The sequence below is a fragment of the Rhamphochromis sp. 'chilingali' genome, assembly GCF_963969265.1.
Source record: "Rhamphochromis sp. 'chilingali' genome assembly, chromosome: 19".
Lineage (NCBI taxonomy): Eukaryota > Metazoa > Chordata > Actinopteri > Cichliformes > Cichlidae > Rhamphochromis > Rhamphochromis sp. 'chilingali'.
In genome coordinates this window covers 6,778,113-6,792,413 of record NC_137946.1, presented here as the reverse complement: position 1 = coordinate 6,792,413, position 14,301 = coordinate 6,778,113, and the positions used below count along the sequence as shown (strand labels likewise).

The 14,301-nt window shown below is 41.2% G+C and overlaps 1 protein-coding gene across 6 annotated transcripts in view; it reads right to left on the bottom strand.

Annotated features, from left to right (window-relative positions):
* Positions 1-14,301, bottom strand: part of cblb (Cbl proto-oncogene B, E3 ubiquitin protein ligase) — a 174,848-nt gene that overhangs the window by 41,211 nt on the left and 119,336 nt on the right. For all 6 annotated transcript variants that reach the window (XR_013969943.1, XM_080867435.1, XM_080867433.1 and 3 more), the window contains 2 exons: positions 710-844; positions 58-122 (listed from right to left, as the gene is read on the bottom strand). Coding sequence is in view for 5 of the 6 variants with exons in the window: in XM_080867435.1 (XP_080723561.1) it covers positions 58-122; positions 710-844 (200 nt within the window). In the remaining variant the exon portion in view is untranslated. The remainder of the gene's footprint in view (positions 1-57; positions 123-709; positions 845-14,301) is intronic.

Sequence of the window (14,301 nt, the reverse complement as noted above, 5' to 3'; positions counted from 1 at the left end):
TTATAACAACAATATATGAGCCAAAAATGTAAATTAATTAACACTTGAAAGACTCACCAGGCTCAAGGCACCAGGGCTTCTCCTCCTCAAAGGACAGCTCTGGAGGGCTATTTTCCAAGGACCTGCATGAGCAACAAAATGTAACTGAATCACAGCACCCCAACTAAACTCTAATGACATACAGACAGAAAACTGTTGAAGGCAAACCAACTGGACATAGTAGTGGTGGACAAGCAGAGGAAGAAGGCCGTAATAATAGATGTAGCTATATAAAGTGATAGCTACATCAGGAAGAACAATGTGAAGAAGAACGTGAGAAGCTGGAGAAATACTAAGGACAGAGAGAGGAGCTGGAGAAGCAAGGTCAAAGGTGAAGACAAGTCTTGGGCAACTGCTCTGTCTAGCAGTAGCTGATGTTTTGTCCTTCTGGTGTTTCGCCAATTCCTCTGGGTTTGCCAAAAACCCAGAGGAATGATTCCAATACACTGCTGAATCTATGTCATGAAGAATGACTGCTGTTCTAAAGGCAAAAATTGCTAAACATTTTTATTAAAAGTCTTGAGTTACAGCTGAAAATCTGCATTCAATCAATTTTATCTTTATGAATGTTTCATTCACTGTGGTGGTGAATAGAGGCAAAACTACAAAAATTATGTCTGACCAACTACCTATGGAACTAACAATATACCATGTGTGTGAAGACCAATACCTGCTTGCTACAGTGATGCAGACAGGAGTCTGACTCAGGCACAGACTGGATGAAGGAATGTGATAGTTGCCCTCCGGTCCTTCCATTGCCCCTTGATGTTGTTCTAACACAGGGCTGCAAAAAGGGTTGGAGGATCTGCAAAGATGACATTTGATTTGTCAAAACAACCTTTGACTACATTAGCTAGTTTGTCTAATGGTTAACTATAAGAGGGAATCTTATGCAAAAGCCCTTTCTAACCCTTTTTCTGTCAGAGGTTTGCTCCTGTCAAAGGGGTGTATTTCTCTCAAAAATTGTTCAAGATGTCTTATTATGTTGGTTAGGTTTGTCAGACCAAGGAAAGTTTAGATACAGTCGGAGGAATAATTATTCGAGCTACTTTGTAAGTTTATTCATTTCCAAAACAATGAATAGTCTCTAATTGCATAGAGACAGAATTCAACCAAAAAAACAACCCAGAAAAAATAAGAGTTAAAACCCCCTGAAAAGTTATTATAAACAGATTTGCATGTCATTGAGTGAAATTAGGTTTTGCTCCACAAGATCAAATACTTGTTTTAGTACTTGGTCAAGAATACTAACTTTCTTGGCATAATTTCTTATTATCAGGTTTTCATATCTCTCAGGTGGGATTTTGGTCTTTTAGGTTTCTTGGTTGCCTGGTTGGCAGCTTCAAGTTTCAGCTTGCTATAGTAATGAGGTCAGGAGACTGATAAGGCCAGGGTGGCTGTAGCTCAGGTGGCAGAGCAGGTCAGCCACTAATCAGAAGATCGGTGGTTCGATCCCAGGTTGCCTCCTGGCTGCATGCCAAATATCCTTGGGCAAGATACTAACCCCATGTTTGCCTACTGGTGGTCAGAGGGCCCGCTGGCGCCGGTGTCCGGCAGCCTTGCCTCTGTCAGTGCGCCCCAGGGCAGCTGTGGCTACAATGTAGCTTGCCAGTGTGTGAATGGATAAATGACTGAATGTAGTGTAAAGCACTTTGGGGTCCTTAGGGACTAGAAAAGCGCTATACAAATGCAGGCTATTTACTTCACAACCTTCTTCTATAGCCACTCTATAGCCACAAGTCCCATACACCAGCGGTCCCCAACCCTCGGGCCACAGACCGGTACAGGTCCGTGAGTGGTCTGGTTGGTGGCTACGAGAGTTGATGCTTGGGTGTCAAATTTATGGTTTTCAGGGTTTTTATTGTTAACTTTTCCCGTGTTGTAGTTGTGTGTCTTATTTTGAAAGAAATATTTACACATTACCATAGCGACCAGAGAGCATTAAGGGGCAGAGAGGAGGACACAACTACACAGTGAATTTGTGTTTATTACTATATTTACAAAATACCACAGTTTTTGTCTTGGTCGTATCATTTTACCTTAAAGGCCAGTCCATGAAAATATTATCTGACATTAAATCGGTCCGTGGTGCAAGAAAGGTTGGGGACCGCTGCCATACACGGCCCATCTTTAGTGATTTGGTTGAGGGAAGGAGGTTCTCATCCAACATTTTACTTTCTATAGTAAAAAGAAACATGGTCCGGTCCTTTTCCCTGTCAATGTAGTGAAGTCATCCTCTACCCTTAGACAAACTGCCCCAAAGCATAATGTTTCCACTTCTTACTTGACTGTGGGACTGGTGTTATTTGGGTCATACTCAGCATTTCTCTTCCTCCAAACACAGTGGTTTGAGTTGATGCCAAAGTACTCAATTTTGGTTTCAGTGGAAGGCAGATGCCAACATTTGAAAGTATATGTACATCAATCGCACAATCACACAATACTTTTTCAGTTTTAGCCTCCTCTTTGGGTTAAATCTTCATCAGAAGTATCAGCTCTATCTCCTGCCTCCAGTACATCTGGATACACAGAATATCTAATCTAAAAGCTAAAAGGCTATTATCATTCAGCCATTACTTTTGGCAGTTTCTAACCATCAGATTTGCCTTAACCTGTAGACATCATTGGTAAAAGATCTGAAACCACAGAGAAAACAAAAGAAGAGTTTCATATATACTCCCTGTTATGGAAAATTCTAGTTTATCCTCACATTTAGATTTATGTGAGGATAAATCTAAATCCTCACAGTACACAGTAAATTAGTGTATGATTTTTGTATAACCTTTGCCTGCTTAAGATGAAGCAAGTGTGTGTCAGTATGACCTCATAAAGAACTGCTTAGCTAGGCCTAATGATGTTTCACTATGTTATCTGCTAACTGTTAGGGTGTAGAAGGACGAAACTCCCAAGATGACAGATGCCAGCAGCTTCCTGGGAAAAGATAGTGGAAGATGCTCTGCCCAGCCACTGCCCATGGGACAGAAGCCTGTTGTAACTAAAAGATACAGAAAGTTGTGTGTGGGGAGGGGGTATAAAAGAGGAGCTGAGACACCCCAAGGGTAGAGCTGGCACGACTGTGAACTGTGATGTTTGATGTGTGTGTTGGCTCTCCTGCGCAGTAATAAATAGCTTGACCACAGCTCTTTCCGTGTTGCAGACTTTATTTACAAAATTCCATGACAAGTTTGGCATCACAAACAGGATGCTCCGAGTGTGGGAACTCCAAAGACGGCTGATCACCCCAAGGCAAAAAGTCAATCCTCGGTCCCACTAAAGCTTCAAAAAGGGGGAGTTGTGAGGCGAGTCCTCAGCGAAACACCGAGATCATCCAAAAGAACTAGGGGAGAATCTGCACTGGTGAGCTGTGTCCAACCTATGTCATATATGGATGTATAAGTCACTTGGGTTCTCCGTTTGGTCAGGCCAAAGGGTGGGTGAGTCATGGCGCACCTCCGTGATATTTCACGGAGAAGTTCTGGGCTTAAGTACAGAGCAATTTCCTGAGGTCTCAGCTACACACAGGATCTAATGGCCCCTGGGGCAGTGGCTCATGGGAGGTCGGCCGAGTAGCTTAGAGTCTGCAGAAAAAAACCCTAGGCGCCAGGGGACTGGCGTTAGGCGGCAGTATTTTAGCATGTTTGGTCTGTAGAAGGCAAAAGGCTTTGCTAAGGACGCTTACCGAATAACATGGGATGACAGTCAGCACGGCCGAATTAAGGGCTGGGGCGTGGACTGTCACGCACGCTCAACCGGGTGATCAAAGTGAGAACTCAGTCTTTGACTCAATGGTAAAAAATGTAGAAAGAAAGCATGAAATATGTCGTGAGAAAGAAAAAGAAATGTTGAAAAGAAAGTCAGTTGATGTGGATTGAATGAATGATGAAAGAGAGGTGTTTGAAAGTATGGGTGGAGAGAAGAGAAAGCAGTTTTGGAAGGGAAAAAAAGTGGAAGAAAAAAATGTGAAAAAGGAGGAGAGAGGGAGAACCAGAACCAGAACCAGCAGCAGTGGTGGCTGCAAGCAGACTAAGAGGAGCAGGGCAGGACCCCAGGGGACGCTTCAGGTCGTGGTTTTCCCAAGACGCCAGAACAGGGAAGTGACGCAAAAACACAAACCTACATATATACACACACTGATACAGTGAGGAGTGATACAAGAGCCACACACAAACACGGACGCACACACATGCTGACGCAATGAAGAAAGCTTCGCTAACAAGTGCTACGGAAAAAAAGTGCTCCACACACACACATACACAAACACAGAGACTGCTGCAAGAAGCCACACTTAGAACACATTTCATGCCATCCAAAGGGCAAATATGTGCATTTAACAAACAAAGCCTATAAATCTCTGCCTATGTATACAATGTCTGTGTGTGGTGAGAAGGTGGAATTTCTTGTAGACTACGGAGCCACTCTGTGTTACACTCTCACCCTGAAATTCCAGCCAACATTAGAAGGTACACCCACACTGTCTCTGCAACAGGCCATGTTCAAAGAGATAATTTCACCATTCCCCTGTCCTGAATTGACGGACAGGGCCAAAAGTTAAAAGTTTTGTCAGACTCATGTCCAGTAAATTTACTTAATGTGTAAATTAAACATAAATTTGATCTCCTGCCATGATGGCATTACAATCACACAGTCAGAATGTGACCATGCAATGGTGAAATACAGCCCTGTGACCCCTGCCTTCGTGTATGAATGGAAGCTGGGGGCAGGGCTGCTCACTGAAAGTTTTTTTTTTTGTTTGTTTTTTTTTACAAACAGCACGTGACTGCATGCCTCCAGATGCCATTTTTGGCCGCTGATGGCCTGCACTGCACTTTTCACTGTGCTTCGCAGAGCCCTGATGAGAGACATGGGGAGGAGTGGTAAAGAGTTGAACATGATAAACTAACAATGAAATGCTTATTTTAGAGCTTTACATTTGCTGCACTTGCGATTTCCCTCACTAAAGAACAAAAGGTTATTTATAATGGATGCATCCACCCCACACATCTTCCTTGCTAGGTCTGCTGACTACAGGTGGGAAGACCTGGGCAGATTTGTGCACAATTGTAAAAGAGCTTGTGATTGGCAAGTCAGGGAGGACCCAAGTGTTGTTCACCCTAAAAAATGATTGCTTATAAAACAGTTATGCTGTCTATTGTTATACTGTTCACTGTTTGCTCATTTGAACTGTTTGATCCCACTGTTGATCAGAGGTGCCTGACGGCCTGTGGGCCAAGTCTAAATACGATGTGGGACTGATTAAAGATTGCAAACCAGCTGTTATCATCTTGTCCTGTAAACTTAGTGGGTTATGAATTGATATGTAAATTAGTTGATTGTTATTAGATCAGGGAACGATCATTTAATTATAACACAAGTGAGCAGAATGTTGCAAATGAGTGGAGACTAACAGACTGAGTTTCCGGTTTCTGATGTATGTGAAGCTTGCACATAGACATACACACACACCTGATTATATGGGAACAAACTTGCTTTGTCAAGTGAAATACATGACATCATCTCACATATTTTTATTTTAAATGCTAAATAAAATGATTGGGTTTATGATTAGTGCAACAGTACAGACCTGAGGAAGAAACTCACATTCCAGGGATGAAACATTGCAATGAGGTGTTTAGGAAGCATCTGACAGTAAACATTAGTGTTGTGTGAACTGTGCAGCTGCTAACAAAAATTTATCTGGTGGAACTATGCCAGTTGACCCCAGACTCTCCAGAACTGTGTGACATCTCAGAGCACTTGTGGGCAACCAGTGGATATGATGCGGGGGAAATGAACGGGGTAGTGAGTCTTAAGTCTGAGTTCAGACCAAGTAAGCATAAACAACAAATAAAGCCAGAAACAGTGAATGCACTACTGCATCTCATGGCACCTGAAGTTCTAATCCTCACACCATACTGTTCCACCAGAAAAACACATTTTTTCTGTGATTTATCTGGCTGACGTTTTTGTTTTGTTTTAGTGTTAGGCTGATCCTATAAGTCAGTTTGGGTCTGTTTTCTCTTTCTAAGAGAATGACAGCCTTATGCTTGGACATGTCCTAAAACTAGACCTAATGTTTTAGGGGGTTTTTTTGTAACAGTGCACTTAAATAAAACCTGTCAGGTGTCACCCCTCCAGGGCATGATATTTTGTGTGCTGATGATTTAACAATCAGCTCTCTTTTCAGCAGGCCTGCAAGATTGATACGAAAGCGCTATGAAACATCCTTACTGGAAACATTTGCAAAGTGTGATTCTTCAGATTACAATGGGCTTTGGAGAAATTCACTCGTCTGGGACACGTGATCTCACGCGACAGTAAGTCCCTCTGTGTAAAAAGGTTGTAGCGATTCAATCCATTCCAAAATCATAAGGAATTGTTTTTTCTTTTTTTGATATGACATCGTATTGCTATTAGTGGATACTCAAATATGTGCGCGAGAGGCTCCACTCTCAGCAATGACAAATGTGAAGGGACTGACTGGACTGTGACAGACTGATAATGTAAATAAAGCTTTGACTGACTTGAAACTGAGATTAAAGACTGCACCAAGTTTAGGATTAGTAAATGCTGTTAAACAATTCACAAAAAACAGTTAGAAAAGGGTGGATGTTTGTGCGTTGTTTGGTTTTGTTTTCACAGGAGCGGGCAGCGACCAGAGATGGGAAGACTATCTAGGTTCACATAAGCTTGTGGGCCGTGCAAACTCAACCCTTAACTGCCACTTTCAGTGTAACTGTTTCTTGTAGAGAAATCTATGTATTTACTAGCTTTGTTGTTTATGATGCCATAATGTATTGTTGGAAAATGCCAAATGTCACAGTTGAAGAATGTACTGTGTTAAACCCAGAATAACTTATTTCACAGGAGCTGATGGCTAACCACATGATTTTGTTGCAGCTATTTCTAGAATCTATTTGTCCAGATCTGATCTACAGGATGCATAACTGGCTAATGTTGTTTTTTTCCTGAAGGTCTTTGTGGAGGATTTGGCATCACACAGACAGTAAAAATAAAGCAGGATGTGAAGTAATCACAGAACATCTTAGCGTTGGGCTAATTATTATATCAGTATTTATCTCAAGTTGCTGAGCTCATAACATTGAAACAAGTGAGTGACATTACTTATGACCAGTCACTATACCTAATTCTAAATACACACGGGATGATCCATGATTTGGGCATATTATGGGAACAATGACTTTTTTTAATGATTCAGGAAAATCCATTGCACATGACAAACTTGTGGCTGCAGTGCTGGATGCCTTATTACTCCTCTGACCTACAGTTGTTCGTAAATGTGAAGTTTATATTAACTCAAGATTCTGTTTTCTAGGCAATTACAGAGCAGATGCGGTGGTAAAACCAGTAGTTAAGCAGAATTAACATGAAAACCATGCTAATTTCATTTCCTAGCACAGGTTTAAAACTATTTCGTGATATTTCTATGATTTTCAATTATTTTTTTCTATGATTTGTGTGACTAACAATTCATGTACAGGTATTAAAACTCTACAGGTGGTACAGATTAGTGATGGTAAATTCTATTCTTTTTACTGAATCGGGTTTGAATGCGTCACTCACCAAAGTGAATCGGGTTTTTGAGTCATTTGAGTCACTGAGTCAGTTGAACAGAGAGTGCAAAAAATGTACCCCTAACCCTAACTTAATTTGTTTTCATGTAAATACTGCTAAGATGAGTGACTGAAAAAGAAAAACAACTATTTTTGCTCTCAAAAAAGAGCAAAAAAAAAAATTAAAGATTTCTAAAGGGAACATTTTTTTTTATTTTTTTTTATTAGTATTTTCCTCAAATGTGTCAAATATATATTTTCTCATCTAAATGTCCACTGAGCTGTTTGCCAGGGGGCGGTAATGCTCCTTAACTCTGGTTGCCAACCAAGAAGAAGAAGAAGAAGCTGTGAGCCAGGAGGGAGGCGGTGAGTGAGCGTTGTCACTACCCGATCCGTACCGGAAACCCGATCGGCACCCCGCATGCGCAAATCTTACGTCACTTCCTCTCTTTGCCAACATTGCGACATTCAATATATTTGAATGATACGGTTAAATCTTTGACTTTAGTTAAAAAGAAAAAGGCTGCTTTTTTTGTTTCCTTTATGGAAGATTTTGATTTAGTGAGTTAATAATTTGTTAAATTATGTGAGCCCATCTTTATATTTTATTTTCACTATGTATGAAAGTTGCTAATATGTAAGAAATGTCTATTCTCTGAATCTGTAATATATGGTGCATTTTGTTTGTATGTTTATATTACTAATAAAAAAATAAATAAAAATTTGAATGATACGGTTAGCGCCCAGTTAGCTCCTAGCATTTCTCAACAGCTCTGCCTCCTTTTCGACTGCCCGGGACATTTAAACAATGGATAATCTGTATACAAAGAAATTCATGCTTTTCTCCTCAACAGAGAGTGTCCCCTGATTGAGCAACAGCGCCGTAAAATAAGAAGAATGGCGCCTAATTACAGAGTTAATAATGCAGACTTTGTAATATCTCACGTGTAGATTCATCAGCCAGATGAAGTCTTTACTGACAATTGACAGTGATAGCGCACATCATCATCACTATTCCAACAATCCTCTCCTCACAGACAAGCATAAACACACTCGATTATCACTAAATCAAATTTAACACACGTTTGTAATGACGCTAATTCAGTTTACAATAGGGTTCATTCACTCAGTCAGCAGGTGGCGGTATCCTCGTGCACTGCCATTAAACGAACAGAAGAAGAAGAAAACCCCTGCACATGCGCGGTACGGATCGGGTAGACCCGATTTGTACGGTCCGACTTTGCAAATGCGCAGTAAGGATCAGGAGTCCCGATCTGTCACTATCTTTTTATTTTTTTGTTTTTGTCTACATTATATTAAATGTTTCATTATCGGAAACATTTTAAGGGATACTTACTGTGGCCCTGAGAGGCCAAACTGACTGCAACTTCAGAAAACACTTGCAAAAAGAAAAATGCTGCAAAAAGAAAAATGCTGCAAAAAGAAAAACGCTGCAAAAAGAAAAACGCTGCAAAAAGAAAAACAACACAACGGAAATAGGAAAAAAGACAACGGAAATGTTTCTGGGGAGACAGTAACCGGACGGACCAGTTGCACAAACCAAAACATGCTAACAAGTGCACTGGGACTGGGAGACACTTCAAAGAAGCGGAGCGGCCAAAGAGTAAACTTTCAAAAGTAAGTTCTGAATATTATGTCACTTATTTATGTGCAAATGTTTAATAATGAGGAACATTAAAACATTACTGTTGGCCACATGCCGGCAAAGTTATGTGACATTAGCGATGTTTGTACTTTCAGCATTTACTTTGTTTTAAAGCCTTTACTTTATATGCTGTTAGATAGTCGACCTTAATCTTACAGAGAATCTGATGATTTTGTGGATAATTAAAGTCAGTCATATATCCAAAAACACAACAAGCTGAAAGTCAGTGATGCTGTTTGGTTTGCAGTCCTGAATATCACGGCACAAGCAGGATTCACTGCACTGTTAATGTTAGCTATGTTATATTGTTGCCTCTGTTCGGTGGTGTCGAGCCAAACGGACTTTAACGTGTGTTTGAACGAGCTGACGGTTCACTCGTTAAGCTGAAAGAAAGATGCTTTAATCACAGGAGTCACACATGTGTCCATTGTACCATCTGGGAACTCTTCTTGTTTAGCACTCGTAATAACACAAACACTAAATCCTCCTGTTTGTAGCAGTGTATACACCTGAGACTGTCACCTGTCTGTCTGTCCTGCACTCTCTCTCTTTTTCTTTCTCTCTGATTGTGGAATAAAAGTATGAACATGTATTTATAAGTTACACTTGTGTTTGAATCCTGCAGCTTATCACACATTTGATTTCCATGTGTGACAACTGCAAGTGTCCAGAGTGAGGACAGACTGAGGGACCCACTGCTGCACATCATCTGTGAGGCTTTGCACCCCTGATGATCTACCAGGACAAACTCAGCAGTGTGTGAGGAAGAGGAGGAGGAAGAGCCAGCAGCAGCTGACAGATGGAGAGAATAGACAGACTGTTCCCTGTTTGTGAAGGACTGCTAGAAAAGTTTAAAATCCCTAACTGTCTGTCCTGAATCAGTCTTATTAGGTAATGTTCAAATAATTGTATCAGTGTGGGAGAAAGTACTCAGGGCCTTCAGGTTACACACTATGAAAGGCAGCAACAAGTTTAATGTTCAGAAACCTAAAGTATGTATCAGCAGCAGAATGGAGCTAAAAATAAATGTTTGTTTCAGTTCTATGAAGCTTTGAGTATTTTGGATTAGTAGCACTGCTGTGTTTGTTGCATCATATTGCTGTAATTGTTTATTTGCTTTATATATTCTGAGGTATTGCCCTGCGACAGACTGGCGACCTGTCCAGGGTGTACCCCGCCTTTCGCCCTATGACAGCTGGGATAGGCTCCAGCGCCCCCCGCGACCCTGAAAAGGATAAGCGGAAGCGAATGGATGGATGGATATTCTGAGGTAAGTTGATCTATAGTGTTACATCATATTTTATAAGGATGTTATGTGTTTGTATACTTTCTGCCCAGTTTGACCCATTTAGCAGAAGTCAGCCTGTTTAAGGCTCTGATATCTATTCTGTATGACTTAAAAGAAGTTATGACATGGTCTGATTTTGTCACCCATTAAAGAAATATTTAATATATCAGTCTACTCTTCATTTTATCAGAAACAGTTATCACAGCTCGTACATTTTCTTTTTACACATATATGTAAGCATTGAGCCAAATTTAGTAATGCCAACATACTGAAGGAACAACATTTGTCTCTTATATATAATACATCTATATATACACTGTCAAAGATACTTGAGTGTCTTTGAGTGAAGATTTAAGGTGATAGGACATATAAATAGCTGCAACTTGAATCTTTACTGAAGCTCAGTGTTTGGCACAGAGTTCATGTTCACTGCTGTAATAACTAATAATGATTAATATAATATTGGCCATATTATATTTACATTACCAAAGTGAGATGACTTTAGTCTCATGAACAACATTAGCTAATTGTTATTTACTAACTAATCTTAAATGACTGTTCAGTACAGAAATGAAGCCCAAAAATCATGTTTTACAGTTCTGTGGTCTCAGCCTCAGACACTTATCAAATCACACAAAGCTCATGTAGAAACAAATGTACAAAATATGTTCTCCTTCATTTCTGTCAAACAAAGTTGTATGAAAAGTTTCCAGCTGTTAGTATCATGGTTGCTAGGCAACCTGGGCAGAGGCTAGACCATCCCATCTCACAAGGCTACAAGCCTCACACTTCCGGCCTTAGCGGAAGCCTTGAGTACGCGGCCCTTGAGGACCGTGGAGGCTGCGTACTTTAAGGCTGCAGACCCTGAATTGGGAAACAGTCCCTGAATTGGGATACAGCCATACATAGGCTGTATCCCAATTCGGGGTCTGACTCTGAGTCTGCAGAGGGTCCCAGTGATGTGGAAGACATCATGCCTCGTCCCTGTACCAAAGACACCACGTCCCAGTGGCCCCCAGGATTACAGGCCCGTGGCACTGACCTCTCACATCATGAAGACCCTGGAAAGGCTCATCCTGGACCAGCTGCGACCCATAGTAAGACCACATCTGGATCCCCTTCAGTTCGCTTATCAGCCTCGTCTTGGAACTGAGGACGCCATCATCTACCTGCTCAATCGTGTCTACACCCATCTGGACCAGCCGGCGAGCACTGTGAGGGTCATGTTTTTTGACTTTTCTAGTGCTTTCAATACCATCAGGCCGACCCTCCTGGGTGATAAGTTAGCAGCGATGCAGGTGGATGCTTCCCTGGTGTCCTGGATTGTTGATTACCTGACAGGAAGACCACAATATGTACGTCTCCCACAGTGTGTGTCTGACAAGGTAATCAGCAACACAGGGGCACCACAGGGGACTGTCCTCTCCCCCTTCCTCTTCACCCTCTACACCACAGACTTCAGCCACTGCACAGAGACCTGCCATCTTCAGAAGTTTTCTGATGACTCTGCGGTGTTGGGATGCATCAGCAGGAATGATGAGACAGAGTACCGGGCTGTGGTCGACTCCTTTATCACGTGGTGTGAGCAGAATCATCTGCAGCTCAACGTGGCAAAGACCAAGGAACTGATCGTGGACTTCAGGAAGACCAGGAAACACTTGACCTCTGTTTCAATCCAGGGGGTCAGTGTTGACATTGTGGAGGACTATAAATACCTTGGAGTACACATTGACAATAAACTGAACTGGGCTAAAAAAAAAAACACCACAACACTTTGCAGGAAGGGCCAGAGTCGTCTTTTTTTTTTTTTTTTTGAGGCGACTGAGGTCTTTCAACATCTGCCAGAAAATGCTCAGAATCTTCTGTTGTGGCCAGTGTGATCCTCTATGCTGTTGCATGCTGGGGGAGCAGGCTGAGGGTAGCAGATGCCAACAGACTTAATAAACAAATCCGTAAGGCCAGTAATGTTGTGGGGATGGAGCTCTCAAGGTGGTGTCGGAGAGGCGGATGCTGTCCAAGATAAAGACAATGTTGGATAACACCTCCCACCCACTCCATGACATGCTGGTCAGTCACAGGAGCACGTTCAGTGAGAGACTGAGAATACCGAAAAGCACCATTGAACGACACAGGAAATCTTTCCTGCCTGTGGCCATCTCCCTGTACAATGCATCCACTTAACACACTGGTTACTGCTACAACTACACGTTTCTTTTCCAGCTATTTATTAAGGAGTGACTTATGTGTATATATTGTACTATTCTTAGTTAGCGTATTGTCTGTCTTGTCTTAATGTTGGTTTATGTTGGTTTATAATAGAGCACTGTAACAAAAAATAATTTCCCCCAGGGATCAATAAAGTATTCTGATTCTGATTAGTTATTACAGCAATGAACATGAACTCTGTGCCAAACACTGAGCTTCAGTAAAGATTCAAGTTGCAGCTATTTATATGTCCTATCACCTTAAATCTTCACTCAAAGACACTCAAGTATCTTTGACAGATGTATTATATATAAGAGACAAATGTTGTTCCTTCAGTATGCTGGCATTACTAAATTTGGCTCAATGCTTACATATATGTGTAAAAAGAAAATGTACGAGCTGTGATAACTATTTCTGATAAAATGAAGAGTAGACTGATATATTAAATATTTCTTTATTGGGTGAGAAAATCAGAACATGTCATAACTTCTTTTAAGTCATACAGAATAGATATCAGAGCCTTAAACAGGCTGACTTCTGCTAAATGGGTCAAACTGGGCAGAAAGTATACAAACACATAACATCCTTATAAAATATGATGTAACACTATAGATTAACTTACCTCAGAATATATAAAGCAAATAAACAATTACAGCAATATGATGCAACAAACACAGCAGTGCTACTAATCCAAAATACTCAAAGCTTCATAGAACTGAAACAAACATTTATTTTTAGCTCCATTCTGCTGCTGATACATACTTTAGGTTTCTGAACATTAAACTTGTTGCTGCCTTTCATAGTGTGTAACCTGAAGGCCCTGAGTACTTTCTCCCACACTGATACAATTATTTGAACATTACCTAATAAGACTGATTCAGGACAGACAGTTAGTGATTTTAAACTTTTCTAGCAGTATTTCACAAACAGGGAACAGTCTGTCTATTCTCTCCATCTGTCAGCTACTGCTGGCTCTTCCTCCTCCTCTTCCTCACACACTGCTGAGTTTGTCCTGGTGGATCATCAGGGGTGCAAAGCCTCACAGATGATGTGCAGCAGTGGGTCCCTCAGTCTGTCCTCACTCTGGACACTTGCAGTTGTCACACATGGAAATCAAATGTGAGATAAGCTGCAGGATTCAGACACAAGTGTAACTTATAAATACATGTTCATACTTTTATTCCACAATCAGAGAGAAAGAAAAAGAGAGAGAGTGCAGGACAGACAGACAGGTGACAGTCTCAGGTGTATACACTGCTACAAAACAACACAAGAGAAGGAGGATTTAGTGTTTGTGTTATTACGAGTGCTAAACAAGAAGAGTTCCCAGATGGTACAGTGGACACATGTGTGACTCCTGTGATTAAAGCATCTTTCTTTCAGCTTAACGAGTGAACCGTCAGCTCGTTCAAACACACGTTAAAGTCCGTTTGGCTCGACACCACCGAACAGAGGCAACAATATAACATAGCTAACATTAACAGTGCAGTGAATCCTGCTTGTGCCGTGATATTCAGGACTGCAAACCAAAC